This window comes from Petaurus breviceps, unplaced genomic scaffold (genome assembly GCF_028583685.1).
Source record: "Petaurus breviceps papuanus isolate PSGF00001 unplaced genomic scaffold, PetGlider_PUasm1.0 138, whole genome shotgun sequence".
Classification (NCBI taxonomy): Eukaryota; Metazoa; Chordata; class Mammalia; order Diprotodontia; family Petauridae; genus Petaurus; species Petaurus breviceps.
The window spans coordinates 27,625,250-27,644,671 of NW_027185694.1; the positions used below are offsets into that span (position 1 = coordinate 27,625,250).

Sequence of the window (19,422 nt, forward strand, 5' to 3'; positions counted from 1 at the left end):
TGGGAGGGAAAGGAGGGACCCCAATGGCTACAGCAGCCAACTCTATCAGTTTTCCCATTTTCCAGAGCAGGAAAATAAGAACTCACACAAGGGAACAACTTGCTTTTTATCATCCAGTGATTTAGTGGCAAAGGCTGGACTAGACTCAGTTCTCCTCATTCCTAACTGTCCTGGGCTCTCGTTAGCAATCTCAGATTTGAACTTTCTCATCCATTATCTCATGTAATCCTCATAATAGCCCAGTCAGCAAAGCAGAGAGAGAACTGTTATCCCTATTTTAGAAATGAGCCCCTGAGGGAAATAATTTACACAAAGAGTTGGCGGATGGTAGATTTAAAGTTGACATCCTAGCCCAACTCTGCCCTTTCACAAGTAAGGAAACCAAGATCCTAAAAAATTAACTGACTTGTCCAAGGTCACACAGTAGCAGATTCAGGATTTGAACCCAGGTCTTCTGATCCCAAGTCTAGCATTCTTTTCATTCTGCCAGGCTACCTCTCTTGACTGTGGTCATTCCATTGAACCACAGTGACACAGCATAGGGCAGTTCAGGGTTCAGGGCCATTCCTGGAAATTTGCTTCAGGGATGGGCTGGGGAAAGCTATCCCTCTCCTGACCATGCCTGAGCAGAGGGTGGTCTTTTTCTCTCTGGCAGTGAAATAGACGATGCCTCCAATGACCAGCTGCACCTGGACATATGGTAGGTAGGGTAAAATCTTCTGACTGGGTTTAAGGTTGGCTGGTGAGGTCCATGGCCCACAACTGGGTCTCCTGTGTCTTTCAGGGACCATGATGATGACGTCTCTGTGGCTGAGGCCTGCAAAAAACTTAATGAAGTCATTGGCTTCAAAGGAATGGGCAGGTATAGACAGCAGACACATAAACACTGTTGCCAGAGAAAAATGGTGGGGTGGGGGTGAGATGAAGGAAGGTAGAGGGGGAAGAAAGACAACCAGTGTGGAGCTGTATATGAGAAACAGCCACACTTAAGGATGATAGTGCGGTCCATGGAGTCTGTGGCCTCTGCTGCCTGATTCTTTGCCAACCCCTCCTCTTGTTTTGGGCCATAGCCAGAATAGGGCCCCTGGGAAGCACCGAGGAATTAGCTAGTGATAGCCTTCTTCTAAATAGTAGGGAGGGGGAAAAACAACTAAATAGTACAGAGTAGGAGGTGAGGAATTTGAGGCTTTCAGGATTCCTCTATCATCTTCTTCCTACAGGTATTTCAAACAGATTGTCAAATCAGCCCGGGCTAATGGAATGGCAGGAGCCTCAGAAGATAATGCCGATGACTTCCTGGGCTGCCTCAACATCCCCATTCGAGTGAGTAAAGAGAAAACCACTTTCATTCCTCCAACTGCTATCAACAACTTCCCCAAATGAGGAAAAGAGGAGCTGGCAGAGAGTATTACTAGGTATCAGCTGGGGGGGGGGGGGGCGAGGTGTCTCTGGTGGGGGTGGAGGCCCTCTGTACTGAGCCCGAGGCTATTGAACTTATAAATGACTTGATCAAGGGCCTAGGTAACACAGTTATCCAAGTTCGAGGATGACGCAAAGTTGGGAGAGAGCGAACATGAAGGATCATAGAAGCAAGAACTAAAAAGATACGGACATGGGCCAACTGGTATAAGGTGAAATATGACAGGTTTATAAAATCACAGGACCAGTAAAAAAACCCCACAAAGTCAGAAATTGTGGGTTTAAAACATCAACTACATGTGTCTATCAGGCTGGATAATGAGTATCTAATGAGACAATGGTTCATGTGAAAAGGACCTTGGGGAGGGGGAGGTTTCCTAGTACACTAGAAACCCAGTATGTGAGTCGTCGGGATGATGTGGCTATCGGTCAATCACCACAAGTATTTATTTAGTGCCTACTGTATACACCAGTCACTGCTAGGTACTGGGGATACAAGTCCAAAGAATGAAACTATCTTTACTTCTAGAAGGCAAGAGAACTTACATTCTGATAGGGAGGGTAGCAAGTGCAATATAGAAATATATACAGCATACATTTTGAGTAAATAAAAACAAACACAGGGTGTCCCCAAAGCTTTTGTCATGAAACACAAGATAGTTTGGGACCAAAGTGCCTCATAGTGGTTAATTAAAGGGATGGTCTGTTAATTGAGAGAACTGTTAATAGTTCTGTGTGACAAGGAGTGGTAGGAGAGACAGCTGTTCAAAAAGGTGAATTACAATAGAGAAGACATGCATGGTGGTCACTCACCCTATAATCTTACCATATTTTACATGGTAGTTTTTTGTGTTGTCATACCCATCCTACATCGTAAGCTCCATGTTATTTTTCAGTCATGTCCAACTCTTTATGACCCTGTTTGGAGTTTTATTTGGCAGAGATACTGGAGTGGTTTGCCATTTCCTTCTGCAGGTCATTTTACAGATGAGGAACTGAGGCAAATAGGGTTAAGTGACTTGCCCAGGGTCACACAGCTAGTAAGTGTCTGAGGCTGGATTTGAACTCAGGAAGATCTTCCTGATTCCAAGCCCAGTGCTCTGTCTACTGTGCCACCTAGCTGCCCCAAACTCCACAAGGGCAGAGATAACGTCTGTTTTAAACTTTGTTTCTTTCCTGAGTCCTTAGCACAGTACTCTTTACATAGGATGATTGCTGTCTTCAAGTCTGAAGGAGTATCATATGGAAAAAGGGTGAGACTCATTATGTCTGGCCCCAGAAGACAGAATTAGGAGCTATGAGCGAAAGTTGTAGAGAGACAATTTTAGTCAAGTCAACAAGCATTGGTTAAATTCCTACTGTGTGCAGGACATTGTGCCAAGCACTGAAGATACAAACCAAGATGTCCATCTTGCTTATCCATCAAGATGTCCAAAGTCCATTGTCTCCAGGAGCTCAGTCTAGTTGGGGAGACAACATACAAACAACCATGTACAGACAAGATATATACAGGTTAAATTAGAACTAATCAACAGAATTATCAGCATTTAATTAGCACTTTTGGCATTATTTGAATTTGACTTAAGAGGGATTGGGAAAAACTTCTTGTAGAAGGTAGGACTTGAAGGAAGCCAGGGAAATCAGGGGGTGGAGATGAAGAAGGAAAGAGTTCTAGTGAAAATGCCTGGACTTGGGAGATGGAATGTTTTGTTTTAAGGGTGATGGAAGGAAAAACTTCTTAGCGCTTAGAATTCTCCAAAAATGGCATGAGCTGTTTGGAGAGGTTCCTAAGCAATTAAGAAATACTTGTCAATTTATCACTACAGTTCTCCAAGCAGAGGCTTGGCATTTATGAAGGGGATTGTGCTAGACTAAATAACTGCTAAGGTCCATCCCATTTCTAAGAGTCTTAGAGAGGAGCAGATCCCAGAAACTCCCTTCTGTGCTCTCTGCTCCTGCTCCCAGCTAGAAAAAGGAAAACCTTAAGAACTGTTAACTACTGCCCAGGCCTAATCACATCTGAAGCAGGAAGGGAGGCCCTGCCTTTCAGGAGCAGGAACTGGGCATATGACTTCCCAGTTTCTGATTCCCCAGTTTGGGGTTCCTGGTCTTAGCCCTGGGATATGATGGGAATGAATCCTGGATGTAGCAACAAAGCAGATGGCGATGCCTCTTTCTTCATGTCTTTTCTAATCAATAAACCGTACCAGTCTGTGATGTCACACAATTTGACAGATCCAAGGACTTTGATGACAGGAATTTTTTTCCCCTGGATCTTCAGTAACTGTAGCTGCAGCCCCTGAAGGAGCATTTATTGGGTTGCATCTCCCCAGGGGCTGCTTCCCAGGATGATGGCTGAGACCATTGGGCTGGAAGCCTGGCTATTCCCCAAGCTCTTGGATTCAGGGTCCTAGGATGTGTCCATCAGAGTCTGAGGGGAGACAGTGGTCAAAGTGGCTGGCAATGGTAGTTTGGCTTGCCTGGCAGATGCTACCTCCTTTCTCTACCTGAAGGTGCCTGGCTGCTTTATCCAGCTGCCTCAGACAACTTGCTTGTATCCTATCATAGAAGGACTATAATGTTCCATAGGTGAGGTTACCATGCTAGGATTCCCTCATACTAACATTACAGATCTTTCACATATCCAAGTATGGCTTTGTACACATCCCTCCCCTTCTGGGGCTGCCATAGAATCTCAGAGTTGGAAGAAACCCAAGAGGTTCAGACTGTACCAGAGTAGGAATCTCCTATGTGACATTCTGGAGATGGGCTCATCCAGCCTCTGGTTGAAGACCTCCAATGATGGTGAATTCCTTCCTTCCATCTCATCCTATTCTATCCCAAATAAGACAGCCTGTTGCACTTCTAGACAACTCTAATTGTTAGGAAGTTTTCCCTTATAAATCAAACCAAAATCTTCCCCTCTGTAACTCCCTTGTTCTGCTCTCTGGGGCCAAGCAGAACAAAGCGAATCCTTTTTGCACACGACTGCTTTTCAGATTCTTGAAGATGGGACTCATTTACCACCTCAAGTCTTTTCTCCAGGCCAAACTTTCCCTGCTCCTTATTTGGCAGTCACTAGCCCTTTTACTACTCTGTTCATCTTCCTTGGCCATGTTTTAGTGTGTCACTGTTCTTCCTGTCCAGAACTAAACATGGTTCCTCCAAACAGTGTGGCCAGGGCAGAGATCAGTGGGACTCTCACCTTCCTTTTCCACTAATGCAGCCTAAAATACAGTATGGAATCATACTGAGAAGGCTGCCCACTGAACCTCCCCTTCCTAGAGCCTTTATTATTTTCACATGAGCTGTTGTCTAGTCATGGCTCCCCCATCATAAAATTGTTGAGTTCACTTTGGGAGCTGCAAATTTAGAACTACATTGTTACTGTTGTTGTTCAGGGGTTTAGTTATGTCTGACTCTTCATGACCTGTAGACCATAGATAGCATGCCAATACTGTCTGTGAAGTTTTCTTGACAAAGTAGCTTGCCATTTCCTTCTCCAGCGAATTAAGACAGGTTAAATGACTTACCCAGGGTCCCACAGCTAGTGAATGTCTGAGGCTGGATATGAACTCAGGTCTTCTGGACTCCTGGCCCCACGTTCTATCCACTGAGGCATCTAGCTCCCTCATCAGAAGTATGCATTTATCTTTATAATTTTATTATGTCATTTTATATATAAATTTATCATTTCATTGTATTATTTTGTATATAAATTTCTATTTGATTATATTATTTATATTTATGATACAAATATAAATAATATAATATAAAAATTTATAACACAAATAATAGATTATTTTATTAGATTCTTCCACCTATCTCTCAAGCCTATCTAAATCTTCCTGTCCTTCCTAGCCTTGCATCATCTACAAATTGGGCAAGCGTCTTTTCTGCCTTCACCCAAGGCACTGGCCAAAATGCTGAAGCCTAGGGCATGACGTCCTTCTCTCTCAAGTGAGGGGTCAGTCTGGAGTACCTCCAAAGGTCCTCCTAGCTCTAATATTGGCTAGAATTCTGGGCATGTCTGTTATGTGTGGCAAGGTAGCTCTGTGTTTGCAGAGAAGTGAACAGGGCTTTTCCTGGCAGACCAATGGCAGCTGGCAGTAGGGATGAGAGAGACATTTCTTTCTGCAGGAGATCCCCGTAACTGGCTTAGACAAATGGTTCAAGTTAGAACCTCGATCAAGCTCTTCCCGCGTCCAGGGAGATTGCCACCTCATCCTCAAGCTGATCACCACGCAGGTAGCAGCCTTTCCTTTCTACTCATACCCTTAGAGCAGTGGGGAGCCCTGCTCCTGGGCTGGGATCCAGAAAGTTCCCACTGTGGCATCCACAGCTGTTGGAAAACAAACTTCTCAAGGTTCCCAGCTGCTCTACTAGGACTTGGTGAATTCTCTTTTCCTGCCACCTGCCTTCTTGGCTGCCTTTCAATTTCCTCCTTCCTTCTCTTTCTCCTTTCTCTTCCCTCTCCTCACCCTCCCTCTACTATCTTTAGAGCTCCCCCACTTTTCCCTATTGCCTCTCTCTCTTTCCTTCCCCCTTTTCTTTCCCTATCTCTCTCCTTTCCCACTTTCCCCTTTATTTTTACTCCATCTCTTTCCTATTCTACCTTTCTCTCTCTCTCTCTTTTTTTATCACATCTTTTCCCTTTCCTATTTTCTCCCCTCTGGGAATTCTGTGGACTCTGAGGTCAAAGGGAGGATGCATTTCCTATCTGGGGTTACTGAGTATTGTGCCACAATCCATGTTCTCCCTGTGGCATTATTTGAATTTGTGTGTTTGTGGGCGTGGGTGCGAATAGGGCACCAGGAAGGGGGTAGGGCTATGGGGAAAAGGGGCTGGGTGTTGGTGAGGAGGGTATTGTGGACAACACTTGGTCTAGAAGGAATGCTGGGAGAGTAGTACTGCTCACTAAAGGCAGCTTTGAGGGGATAGGCCAGTGAGACATGATGAGGACTTCTATTTCAGAGAGATACCAACATGAGTCGGAGGATGTCAGGCTTCCAGGTGCATGGACTTCTCCTCAGCCAACTGCTTAAGTTTGAGCATGGCCAAGACCAGGTGGGGTTCAAGGACCGCTGCTTCTCTCAGCAGGTGGCTAGAAGGGGCTGAGGGTGATAGAAGAAGGGAAGTAAAAGCTTTGGCCTGAGCCTTGAGGTCCCAGCCTCCTGTTTTCCCTCTCTCTCCCTGGGTCTGGCAGCTGAGGAACAATGATAGATGTCAAGGAATAGATCTGTAATAAGCAACTTGGATGCCTACTGTATGTGTGTGGTAGGTGGAAAGGGGGCACAGTCCTTGGCCCTTAGGAAACTCAGCCAGGTAGGGGAAGTGAGACTCCCATGCATGGGATAGGAAGCACCACAGGACAGCGTATCCAGGTGTATCCAGGCCAAAAGCTACTAGGGCGGGCAAGGTAGGCAGCTCCCCAGGTAGGGGACAGTACATAGAGGGGCACAGTGAGTGACATTTTCTAAATGCACATCTTTTTATGCCAGAGCATGATACTCTATGGATCAGAAGTATTCATTCTATGATCAATTAAGTCAAACAAGTTACAGTAACACACAGTGGTGTTATTCCCAAACTTTACCAAGGGAGCAAAGATACCTTGTCCTGCTTCTGGTTTAGATAATACCAACAATAACTCGTCTTTCTATAGGGCATTAATGTTCACAAAGCATTTTGCTCATGGCTATCCTCTGAAATTGGAAATATAAGTATTATCATTCCCATTTTACAGATGAAGGGACAGACTCAGAGCGATGAATGACTTGTCCAGAGTTTCAGCACCATAAGTGCTGGAGTTAGGATGTGAAGCCAGGAGCCAGAGGTCAGAGGAGGCAGGGGACTGAGCATCAGCACAGGCAGGATTAGTCCTAGAAGGGCTTCTCATCTCTGTCCCATTCCTACCATCATCATCACAATGTTGGGCCCTTACTTTGGCAGCCAGAAGCCTATGGCTGGAAAGGAGAACTGAGTGGGCCTGCGGTCACTATTCTTTCTCACCATGGGACCCAGACAGACCTCTCAGCTCTGCAGCTGGCCATGATGTGAGTATGGTTCAGGCTTCTTGGAGTGAGGTTAGAAACTCAGAGACATTTTCCTGCTTCTGCTAAATGGAGAAGCAATTCCAGGCCTGGCCCTTGGGATCCAATGTCAGGCAGTGGAGGGAGATGGGTGGGGACAGATAGTAAGGAATGCCTCGGGGCTGGGCAAACATTGGACCAGAGAGCCAAAGAGTGAGCAGAGAAGGATGGAGCTGGCCAGATAGGAGGGGGGCAGATTAGAGGACTGAGGAGGGGAAAGAAGGAAGCAGAGAAGATAGATGTGGAGGGAACAGGGCAGAGGGGTGAAGGCACATATGGAGAGCCAGGCACCACAGCAGGAGGCAGGGGGAAGGCCTGTGCTGATAGGCTGCCTGGGTTGGGGGCCCCATAGACACTGGCAGGCCAGCAGTCAGCACCACCAGGCTTGTAGCTTGGACTACTGCTACCTTCTGGAGCTACTGGGAACCATCCAGGAACAGTGGGGAGAAGCAGCAGCTGCTCTGCCTAGAGAGCAGGTGAGTGGGCCCTGCATGGGTCAGGGAGGGGAGGAGGTTGGTGGGAAAGCCAGGGAGAGGCCTCATCAGGGACCACCAACAGCTTCCAGGTGTGTGTGTGTGGGGGGTGAGGGTGGGCTAAGCATCACCACCCTAAGGCCCAGGTCTGAGGGAGGGGGGATAATGTTCGTATATTTACATACACATGTGTGTCCATGTTCCTCTTTGTCTTTGTGCATGCTGGGGGCTGGGGCAGCACCATCTGGGCTCATCTATGGGCTTGAAGTTAGGGGCTCCTACCCTGAGCCTCTTGTTTTCCTTGCTGTACAAGTGCTTTGGACATGACTGCAGGGGAAGGGGGGAGGATGCTTCTCCTGCATGTCCTGGCCAGGCCCCTGGGGAGAATAGCTGGCTTACCCTGCAGGAGGAGAGTTTGGCCAACAGCTTCATCTTCTTCGTGGAGCATGCCCTCCTGCTGCTGAGACAGCTCCGGGAGCTGTTCCCTGTGACCAACAGCAATGCCATCAGCCGCCTTGAGTTCCTCCTGAGGTGGGCTACACTGCCCTGGTGGGAGGGGGGGCATCCTCACTAAGTCCAGCACCAACATGGTGAGTCCCCATAGGAGGAGGGGTACCACCAGGCTGCCTAAGGAGGGAAGGACTGGCCCAGGTTGGAAACAGCAGATTAAAACTCCTATGCCAATCAGTAGTGAGATCCCAGTGGACTTCCAGCCTGGGGAAGAATAGGGAGCCCCAGTTTCTAAAATAGAAGAAAAAAAACTGAGTGAGAGGGATAAAGGATTAGTGACAGGGGTCTCAGTGAGATAATTACTGAGAGAGATGGGTGGGGGCTCAGTGAGGAGGAAGGGAGCTCATTGAGAAGGACAGGGGCTCACTGAGGGATTTAAGGGTCTAGAAGAGGATAAAGTGGGGCTCACTGAGGTCATAAGGTCTCTGTGAAGGAATGGGGGACAGGGATAAAGTGAGAGGGTTCTGGAATAATACAGAACTCATTCTCTCACTTTTAGGAATCCCACTGAGCCCGTTTTGGATGGCTAGGTTATGTGGGAGAAATATGTTTTTGAGTTTGAAAAATTTGATTTTTCATCATGGTAGGTAGGTTGGTTAGAGCTTTCTCTTTATGTCTTCCTCCAACCCCAGGTGTCTTAGTCAGATCTACAGCCTGCAGCCCTTCCGCATGGTCTGCCCATTCCAGAATGAGCTACATGTAGACATTGCCACAGCCCTGAAGGTAGATGTGACCCCTGGGCCCATTGGTGACAGTCCTCCTCTCTGTTGCCATCTTCTCATCCTTTCTCTCTCCCGTATCCCTTGGTCTCACCAGAGTCCTTGCTCCTATCTACACTCAGCTCCTCCCAACCTCCAAAGGGCCCCAGGCTGGTCTTCCCCTCTCCCCATGTAGCCCGGCCACCTGAATCGGGGCCAGTATCCAGGTCACTTTCCCAGATCCTCCATTTCTCTAATGTGTCCCTACTATGTCTCAGAGGATGCTTTAACCCAGACCCTCCAGCCTCCTTCATGTTTCATTGTACACTCAATACTATAGCAAACCATTTTCACACTTGGGACAATTAGCAAAATTCAAATCTCAAGGCAAGCAGCATGAAACCACCGTCAGCTTAAAAACTATGTCATTCCTGATGTGAAAAAATAAATAGGAGGTAATTACATTCAGTTGAGTGGGAGGAAAAACTGTTTCCTATGGTGGTTTCTATTTTGCCAGAGGATCACATATTAGAGTTTTGCCAGCCGTTCAGGTTGGTGCCCTGAGACAAAGCCCCCGTTACTTCACATACACAGCTTTATTAAGCTAAGGAGGGATAAGAGTTTTTCCATAAGCCTCCCATTCCCCAAGCTCATACACTTGGAGTCTATAGAACTGGGTCTAGCCATCTTAAATGATCTCCCTCTATAGCCACTCACTTTGAAGCCACATCCTGGTTTCTGTTTCAGAAAGGAACTCAGGAGTGGTATGAAAGACTCCAGAGAAGCCGGAGCCCCCTGGGAAAGGTAGAGTCCATAGTCTGGGGCTAGGGCTGGAGGGTCACTTCCCAAAGACAAGGCCTAAGGGTCATGGGTTGTGTTCCTCTCCATTGGTTTGTAAGAGCATGTGCTCATAGACATGTGTGGACATTTCTGCATAGAGTGTGTGTGTGTGTGTGTGTGCGCCTGCCTGCCTGTGTCCTGGGATCAGCCCAGAGCAATGAGAATGACCTCTTACTGCAGCCTGGCCTAGAGTGTCTCCCTGGACTTATCAGCCTGGCAGATGCCGTATATGATGACTTACAGACCAGCCACAGCGTCTATGGAAAGCTCTTTGTCAGGTGAGGAAGGAGAGAAGATGGGGTGGGAGTGAGGGAGCAGAGAAGGGTAGACAGAGAAGGGACAAGCAGAGAGATCATACACACATGCACACACACACACACAATTCACCAAGGATTCTCCTTCAAAATGGAATTCAGCCCCCCTCAGACACACAAAACCTCACTTGACAAAACTTTTTTTCATCCACTCTATTAGGTCCTCATAGACCCCCATCCCTGGGAGAGATGGGATAGAAATGATTATTTGCCTTATAGAGGAAGACACTGAAGCCAGACAATTGAAGCCACACAAACTATGTTAGGCAGTAAACTTGCTTTCTAATGGAAAAATTGCTGATTTGGAAACCCACCCATCTTCAAATCCTGGCTTTGCAACTTTATACAGCTGGACTTTGGTCAAGTCACCACATCTTTCTGAACCTGTTTTCTCATCTGTGAAGTGGGGCTAATAATTCTTGAAGTAGCTAATTCATGGGGCTATTGTGAGGCTCAAATGAGAGAATTACAGAAAGTTTTTTGAGAACCTTAATAATGTGCTATATAGATGTCAGGCAAAACTCCCTGTCAAAGGATGGCGTTGGGTCAGATGATCTCTAAGACTCTATAATTCCATCACTTGCAAGGTCACACAGCAAGTTGGCGAAACCAATACTGGAATAGTTGGGGTCTCTGCGCTGCTGAGGCCTGGGGAAGTCCCAGAGAGTTTATCCCCAGAAAGCAAGGAAAATAGTCAAAGCTCTCTTCAATTTTGCATGAGGAAGGACAAAATACGGCCTCTGTCACCACCACCACCACGACCTTTACAACGAGGCTAAGGAGAAGGATACCCAGCTTTTTTCTTCCTGCCTCAGCTAGGTCCATCTTTCCTTCCACAGTATTGTAAAGGTCGATTTGTTTGGCATCACCTATCGGCAGCTGGAGAAGCTGGTGAGGAGCCGCCTGGGGGAATGCTTTATTCCAAGATCCACACTTTGGGGGCCCCTCGAAGAGAAATTTGGACCCCCAATTCCCACCCTGTGAAGGAAGGAGAAACAAAGGCCCTTTGTCTCTTCCTGTCTTCCTTAGTCCTAGGCCTGCAGAGAAGGGGGATGAGAAGAGGGTTCCTTGTTCTGCCTGAGCTTACTAGGAACAAGGAATCCATCTTCCAGAATGGGCGGGCCACAATAAGCATTATCCTGAGAAAGCTGCATATAAACTGAATCTTATTTTAAATGTATGGAAGGAGACAGTTGGTCATTTTGAAACCCTGTTATAAATACTAGGATAGTGTGCAGTATGCTACTTGGTCAATTTATCTTGTATATGAATTTGAATTTTCACAAAGTAGGTTTGCCCACATGGTCCCGTCCTGTCTCCCACCTTCTATCTCCTCATCCCCTGCTCTGCTTCCTTTTCTCCCTCTGTTCTCTTTTCTCTGTATTCTTTCCTTCTTTTTCTCACTTCTCTTTCAAAAGAGGAGAACTCTTTTTCTCCATCTCTTCCATTTCTCCCATCCTTCTCTATCTCTTTCCTTTCCCTCTTCTTTCTCTTCTCCTCTTTTACTTTTCCTTTCCTTCTTCCTTCCTCCTCCCTGCTCCATTCTCCATGATACTGAGCCACCTGAAGCAAGGCAGTAGTTGAGAAGCTTTCATATGGGTGTGGCTGAAGCCAGCTCAGTGGGTGCCCTCTGTGGAGCAGGTAGCTGAAGAGGTCCAGGCTCCAGTGGAAGAGCTGAGTGCTGGGCTGGAGTTGGGTAGCGCCCCAGGCCTCTTTGAGCTCTACATCACCCTGGCAGAGATCCAGCGCCTGCGAGCCTACCTCCCCACCAAGTGAGTGAATTCCAGTCTCTGCTATCTTAGCATTCTACAGCCCTAACCCTTGCACCCCTGCCTCATAGGGTGTTGTAAGGAAAGTGTTCAGTAGACAGTAAACAGCGGTATGGAAAAGTAGGGTTTTATTCTTCTTTCTCTCTGATAGATTTTTTTCCAACTTTAATGACCTGTCAGAAGATGGGGAAAGGTTTGGGGGTAGGGGTTATTTCTGGAAGACAAGATCGCCTCCTAGGGCTCTACTGCTCATGTCCAAGTCCCCCTCAGAGGTTCTCTCTCTCCCTCTATGACCAAGCCTAGACCCTTGCCACACTCTACATCCCTCCTCCTTTCCTTCTTGATTGAGTCTCTTAGACTACACCCTCAATGCAACCCCCAACCTTTAACCTGGAACCAGCACCTATATATATGCCTCCCTCTTCCAGGAAGTCTTCCTTGATTTAGACCATCACAAATAATCTCTCCCACCCCTCCCTCCATTCCAGCTACCAAGTTCCATTCTGAATGATGCAACAAAAAGGGGGGGGTCTCATCTTCACCTAACAACTTCCTTGGGGGAGGTTAAAGCAGGGAGGGAGAAGGGATCCAAGACCCCAACCCTTTAGCCTCTTTTCCTCCCTGCCTAGGGACAGCTCTGCCCTGGCCCTGCCAGGATTCCACACTCAGTTCCTTCCAGCCATCCGCCTGTGGCTGCAAACCCTTCGGGACAAGACACGCCAGCGTCTCCAGAGAGCTGTAGATGTGGACAAGGTGGGTGGTGAGAATGGGATCTCTGTAGTCCAGCTGCATTGTCCCTTGCCTGGGGTGGGGAGAGGGACAGACTCTTTACCTCATCTTCTCTGCTGCCCCACCCCCAGCCCAAGACATCCCTTCTAGGTGAAGAGGGCAGTATAATTGGTTCCTCTGTCTTCTTCTCCCATAGCAGAGGAGCTGAGGGCCTAGGAGGTAGGTGGGAGAAGTTCAGCTGATCCTACCCAAGTCTGATGGGGGGGAGTTTAGGTTTGGGGAAAATTGAGAAGCAGTGTGGTTCAATTGAAAGACACTGGATATCGAGTTAGAAGGGTTGGATTCAGATTCTGGCCTTCGACCAATACGATCTTGGGCAAATCACTTAACTAAATGTGGAGATTGGACTAGATGACCTATAGGACCTCTTCAAGTTCTAAATCTGTGATCCCATGAATGGATCATGGGGATCATACGGGAGGGTCTGCCCCAGAGGAGGAGCACCAGTGCATGATGCATGGTTGTGTTTCTGTCTCACCCCCACCCCACCCAGCTGGAGCCCATGGACGCCACCTCCAAACACAGCAGCTCTGCAGCTGATGCCACCCTCTGCTTCTCCCAGACCCAGGAGCTCTGGGCCCAGTTGGCCTGGCCGGAACCAGCTGAGGCCTTGGATTTAGTGACTCAGCTCACCGAGGTGAAGCCCGGAATGAGGGGACAAAGAGACAGATTTAACCTGGAGAGCCTCTAGTCTGAGGGGACCCTGCCCTAGGAGAGCAAGGGGCAGGGGGAGAACATACCACAGTTGGGGGAGAGAAAAGTGCTATCTTTGGGGAGCTCTAAGTATGAAGGAGAGGTGAAAGGCTTATTTCTTCTCTCCCTAAGGATATCTGTGAGGCTGCGCTGTACTACCCAGAACTGGTTCGGAGGAAGGTAGACACACGGCCCCTGGCCCTGTGTGAAGCAGTGAGTGAGCCGGTGAGCCTGCTGGGGTGGGGGCTGGGTCCAAGGAATGGCGGGGAGCAGAGGGGAGGTGAAATCATGAGACAAAGCCACTGGAGTTTCAAGGATTGGTTTGGCTCCTTTGGAGTGGTCTCTCCTAACCAGATCCTGGGGATAGTACTGGTCATCTGTGCCCTCCTCTCCTCTCCTCCCCTCCTCTCCTCTCCTCCCCTCTTCTTCTCCCCTCCCTTCCTCTTCTCTCCTCCTCTCCTCTCCCAGCTTTGCATTGCCCTGAACAACGTGGAACACGTACGAAAAGCCACAGGACAGGTGCTTCAGGGACTGGAGTGGCCAGAGCCAGGTGGTGGGTCCCCAGGGGGCCTCCCCAGAGCCCTGAAGAACCGACTGCTGGCTATGGATGACGACCTTCAGAGAGAGGCCCGGAACATGATTGCACACCTGACAGCCAAGGTGGGGCATGCTGGGGCTTGCTGTGCCCACAAGATGTTCCCATCTCCAGGATGCCTTAATTTCTTCCCCTTTGGCACACTTTTCTCCCTCCTAGTCACTTACTTTCTCATTCTCCCCCACCTCCCTTCCCCCTAGATGGTAGGAGACATTAAGAAGTATGTTCAACACATCAGCCTGTCCCCAGACTCGATCCAGAATGAAGAGGTGAGTCCCTGCAAACAGCCAAGGCTCTCTAAGATGAATTGTACTTCCATGGCCTGGGGTAATGAAATAGAATTAGCATTGATTAAATGCCTACTATCTGCCCAGCACTGTGTTAAATGCTTTTGATCCTCACATCAACTCTTTGAGGGAACAGCTGTTATTATCCCCATTTTACAGTTAAGGAAACTGAGGCAGATAAAAGTTGTGACTTGCCCAGGGTTATACAGCTAGGATGTATTTGAGGCAGGATTTGAACTCAGGTCTTCCTGATTCCATGCTCTATCCCTTGCACTACCTAGCAGGCTCTAAAAGGGGCCAATAGAAAAACAATCACTTATGTGTCTATATGGTACCTTGAGGCTCAAATCATCTTCCTGTACAACTCTGTGAGGTAGATAGTGAAAATATTTTATCCCCCTTTATTTATATTTTATCCAGATGGGAAAACTGAAGTTCCAAGAAGGGGACTGACTTGCTTATGTTCACACAGATGATAAGGGTTGGAGATGGGTCTTCCGAGTCTGAATCCAGTGTTCTTTCCTGTTGGGCAGTAGGGTCAAATAGAATTGGAAGTTAGGCATCAGGGCTAAGAAAACCAGGGTAATCTCTGCCTGCTGTGGAGAGGCTGGGCTGCAGGGGAGAAGCATGCTAAGGCTAAGGTCTGCCAGCGCAGGGAGGCAGGAGATAACCCAGAGATGGTGATTCCTGTCCTCCATCCCTCTCCTCAGGCCATAGCCCCTCTCATGAAATATCTGGATGACAAGCTGATTCTTCTCAGTGACTCCCTGGTGAAGGAAAACCTGTGCCGGTACTTCCAGGGCTGTGGGGCTGTAGATCTAGAGCTGGAAGAGACTTTTAGAGATTCTCTGTAAAATGAGGGGGCTGCGGGACTCAAAGCTCCTTGAGATCAGGGGCTGCCTTTGGCCTTTCTTTGTGTCCCCAGAGCTTGGCACTGGCACATAGTAGGTACTTAAAAACGTTTCACTCGACTGATGGGATGGTTTCCAAGGTCCCTTCCAGTCCTGATGTATGACCCTATGGTTTAGTCCCACCCCCTAACATTGCAGACACCAGGAGAGGGGCCTTCTCACCTGTCAGGGCTTTGACGTTGGAGATCAGCTTCTCTGGACAGAAAGATGAGGTTTTTGTGTGTGTGTAATTGTGGATATCCCAGGCACAATGTGTGTTGGGGGGCAGGGGGTGTCAGGAGGACTTGTTAAGGAAAGGCCAATGGTTTGAGGGACTTCTTGGGGCTGTAAATAGGGACTCTGACAGGTTAACGAGACAGAAGATCCCAGTTCCTTCTTCCCCAGCTCAGACAAAAGGTCTCCTTCAATGTCTTTGCCCTGCTATCCTCCCCAGCTTGGGAGAGATAATCCTTGTTCTCCCAGTAGCTACACCTCTCAGGGGAGCCCTTGCTGCTAGGGTTTCAGCCCAGGGCAGATAAAGAAAGGAAAGGCTGGCTTCAGTGGGAATGTGTGTTTCCTCAGCCCCTAGCCCCCTTCCACCATCCACCTCAATACATAAACACGCTCTCCTGCCCAGGGTGCTGGAAGCTCTCTGGGATCTGCTGCTTCAGCTCATTCTTCAGACTCTGGGGGCCAACAGAGATGTCTCTGCTGAATTCTATAGAAGGTTTTACTATACATTGGAGGTAAGTGGGATAGCACTGGAACTGAGGGGGAGGGGCACAGCTCAGGTGGCAGCTGGAGACGTTCTGGGGAGCTGGCCTGAAGCAGGACACATCCCCCAGATGGCAGGGAATGGTTCAATTCAGCATTGACTCTGGCATGCCTTTACTGAGCCATAGATAGGATTTGGTCCTAGGGGATTTGAGGGTGTCACAGGGGAAAAATTGAAGGATTCATTCTAAAGTGTAACTAAGAATTGATCTGAATATTTCAAAGGAGGCCCAAGGCTCATGAGTGTGAGCTATTGAGTTGCAGCTGAAGTGAGAGATTTCCCTAGCCAAATGCAGTAAAGCGTCCATGACTGGTCTCTGGAGCACATGGAAGTACAGGGCAATGGCCCACTGGGGGATACAGGGACAGTACAGTTGCCTCTTCAGAGAGACACTGCCTGCCCAAGTGAAGCCTGAGCCTCCTCCATCCATAGTAATGGGGAAGACATAGTCATGGCAGAATCCCATTAAACACTGTCCCTGCCATGGGCCTGGGCTGAATGTCGGGATCCTCCTGTATATGCACCAGCTGGAGGGGTAGGGGGCAGATCTGTGCACTTGGGTCTAGCACCCAGGTCTAGGATCCAATGTATACTTCCTCTTTCCTCAGGCCTTGGTAGATTTTTTCCATGCGGAAGGGCAAGGGTTGCCCCTGGAGAGCCTGAGGGATGGACACTACAAGGTGAACCCCAGGCAATGGGACCAGAGGCCTGTGTCTGGAGGGAGAAATGAGCAGGGGGGAGGGGAGAAGGGGAGCTTTACTTAACCTTTGGGACCTGGGAGGTCTTTCCTTGGGGGCAGTGCCTGGTTTTCCTACCACCTCTAGCCAAGCACCCCTAGACCTCCTGAAAGCCCTTTTCCCAGAGAATCGAGACTAGGCTGTCTGGGGGCGGGCAGCCTGGGGGCCACCTCCCAGTGCCCTTCTAGCCTGAAGGACTTGCTATTGGCAGACGCTGGAGGAGGAATTACGGCTGAACAAATGCTCCACCAGTGAGTGCATTGAGCAGTATTACCTGGACAAGCTCAAGCAGGTAGGTCCCCACCTGACCATAGCCCTTGCACATTTGCTCAGCTGGCCCAGCCTGGCTGACTCTTGCCATTTTGGGGCAGGGCGGGGGGACGGCTCTCTCCCAGAGATCCATGGAGCAGAATAAGTATGGACGGTTGAGTGTCAGGTGTCACTACGAGGCGGCAGAACAGCGGCTGGCTGTGGAAGTGCTGCATGCTGCAGACTTGATAGCCCTGGATGCAAATGGTGAGAAGGAGACAGGTGGGGCGGCAAAGGGGCCTGAAGCTTGAGGGAATGAAGAGAGGTCAGCTTCCACCTCTTTCCTCTGCAGGCCTGAGCGACCCCTTTGTTATTGTTGAACTCTGTCCCCACCACATTTTTCCACTGGCTCGAAGCCAGAGGACCCAGGTCAAGACCAAGACTCTACACCCTGTGTATGATGAGCTGTTCCACTTGTGAGTCCCGAGGAAAGGGCTGGGTTTCTCTGAAAGTTATTCTAGCGTTACCTGCAGGGAATGGGGTTGAGGGTTGTACATGTTCAGGCCAGTCAGACCCTCTGGAGTCCCTCAAAGTTTGTCCTCATTTGTTGTCTGCCCAGTCATGGCGATTAACCAGTGATCTGGTTAAATCATTCTTGGGACTGAACCCCGCTTGGGGTTCTGGGATGACTATTTGCCCAACATGAAGCCCCAGCCACTTGTCTCCAGTGACTTTTCTCTCCTGGGTTCCCCAGCTCAGTCCCTGCAGAGCTGTGCCGCCACCGGGCGGCCTGTGTAGTCTTCACGGTCATGGACCATGACTGGCTGTCCACCAATGACTTTGCTGGGGAGGCTGCCTTGGCCCTGAGCAGCATCAGTGGGCTCAGCAGACCCCAAGTGGGAAGCAGTGTGAGAAGCATGCAGCCAACCACCCTCCACCTCCGCAGGCCCAAAGCAAATGGTAATGACCACTTCCCTCACACCCTGGCCCTGGCTCATCCCCATGAAGGTGGCTGGGCTTACCCTACGGGAAGGAAGTCCTAGCCCCTTGGGGAGACATGGGGGGAAACAGAGAACCCTGCCTGACTCTGGTTAACCCAGGCTGGGCAATCTCTCCTAGTGAAATCAGCCCTGAGGATGCTGGAGGGAAGGATGGACAGAGAAGCACAGGAATTTGTGAAGAAGCTCAGAGAGATGGAGAAGAGCATGGGAGACGATTAAGCCACAGTCTGGCTCAGTGGCACCACTTGCACTCCCCTCCTCTCCTCCCTCCCCACTCCCGCCTCTGCCTCTGGCGGCAGTCACCGTGTGTGCGTCAGTCCCTTCTGGTGTAGCCTCAGCAGTTGTGATGCTCCTCCGTGTTCAGTGTCGTGTGTGCCTCGGTCAGGCACGGTAGCTTTCACCCGCTCCCAGGTCAATTCTGGTTCGATGCCTTTTCTGTGAACACCCCCTGGGGCCCCAGTCTCCACCTGTCAGTGATGGCTATTGCCCCTCCCCTCTGCTCGGAGACCCCATAGTGCCACTCAAATGACCCACTCAAGCAACTGTTAGAGCATCTAGGGCAGGCTGACTGGAGGCTTCAAGGTAAGCAGGTAACACAGGCTGGGAAGCAAGGCAGGTAACAGGGCTGACAAATTCTGATTCTGATTCACCTCACTCTGCAGTGGTCTGATGGGCTCCAAGCACAGCTCCACTGCCCAGCTACTCCCCAGCTCCAGACAATCTCCACCCCAATCCCAGAAGAGACTCTCCAAGGAAATGCAATTCAAGCCTGACAAATTCAGTAGCCAGTTTGTATCACAGGGGCCAGAAGATGGTTATCAGACCCCAAGAAGGCTAATACAGCAGAGTGAGGCTGTCATGTACAGTCTGCTGTGATCTTATCTAGGAAACTTTACTGGAAAATGCCAGGGACAATACCAAGTCTAATGGCCCTGAAAGGTCACAGAAGGTCAGAGATGAAAGGGCTCTTAGAGATCATTTAGTACAGCCCCATCATGTTACAGATGAGGAAACAGAAGTATTTAGACTTGCTTCAAGTTATACAGCTAGTAAAAGAAAGAGCTGAGCTGTGTGCTTGGAGGGCACCTGGTCCTCTTACCAAACTCTCATCCCAGTGCAGAAGAGAGTAATTTTCCTTTGTAGAAGACTGATTTCCTATGAAGGGTGGGCCAGTGCTGTTCTTTCTCTATATCCTCTAGTGCATTTCACAGTCCTGTGATTGTGATGTGCCTGGTCTAGCCTTTAGGCTGCAGAAGACTGGCTGCCTCTCAGCGCTCAGCCTGAAGAGCTA

At 49.0% G+C, this 19,422-nt stretch overlaps 1 protein-coding gene across 1 annotated transcript in view; it reads left to right on the plus strand.

The window, feature by feature from the left end:
• Window positions 1-19,120, plus strand: part of BAIAP3 (BAI1 associated protein 3) — a 33,597-nt gene extending 14,477 nt beyond the window's left edge. The window contains exons 8-33 of the mRNA XM_069108792.1: window positions 656-700; window positions 785-862; window positions 1,221-1,323; window positions 5,560-5,667; window positions 6,394-6,486; window positions 7,372-7,475; window positions 7,864-7,987; window positions 8,391-8,515; window positions 9,127-9,217; window positions 9,940-9,996; window positions 10,213-10,310; window positions 11,186-11,237; window positions 11,988-12,118; window positions 12,745-12,868; window positions 13,398-13,541; window positions 13,730-13,822; window positions 14,066-14,257; window positions 14,393-14,461; window positions 15,190-15,269; window positions 16,007-16,115; window positions 16,753-16,824; window positions 17,093-17,173; window positions 17,253-17,397; window positions 17,483-17,606; window positions 17,885-18,090; window positions 18,250-19,120. Of these exons, the coding sequence (XP_068964893.1) occupies window positions 656-700; window positions 785-862; window positions 1,221-1,323; window positions 5,560-5,667; window positions 6,394-6,486; window positions 7,372-7,475; window positions 7,864-7,987; window positions 8,391-8,515; window positions 9,127-9,217; window positions 9,940-9,996; window positions 10,213-10,310; window positions 11,186-11,237; window positions 11,988-12,118; window positions 12,745-12,868; window positions 13,398-13,541; window positions 13,730-13,822; window positions 14,066-14,257; window positions 14,393-14,461; window positions 15,190-15,269; window positions 16,007-16,115; window positions 16,753-16,824; window positions 17,093-17,173; window positions 17,253-17,397; window positions 17,483-17,606; window positions 17,885-18,090; window positions 18,250-18,350 (2,749 nt within the window). The 3' untranslated portion in view covers window positions 18,351-19,120. The remainder of the gene's footprint in view (window positions 1-655; window positions 701-784; window positions 863-1,220; window positions 1,324-5,559; window positions 5,668-6,393; window positions 6,487-7,371; window positions 7,476-7,863; window positions 7,988-8,390; window positions 8,516-9,126; window positions 9,218-9,939; window positions 9,997-10,212; window positions 10,311-11,185; window positions 11,238-11,987; window positions 12,119-12,744; window positions 12,869-13,397; window positions 13,542-13,729; window positions 13,823-14,065; window positions 14,258-14,392; window positions 14,462-15,189; window positions 15,270-16,006; window positions 16,116-16,752; window positions 16,825-17,092; window positions 17,174-17,252; window positions 17,398-17,482; window positions 17,607-17,884; window positions 18,091-18,249) is intronic.
• Window positions 19,121-19,422: the final 302 nt, after the last annotated feature.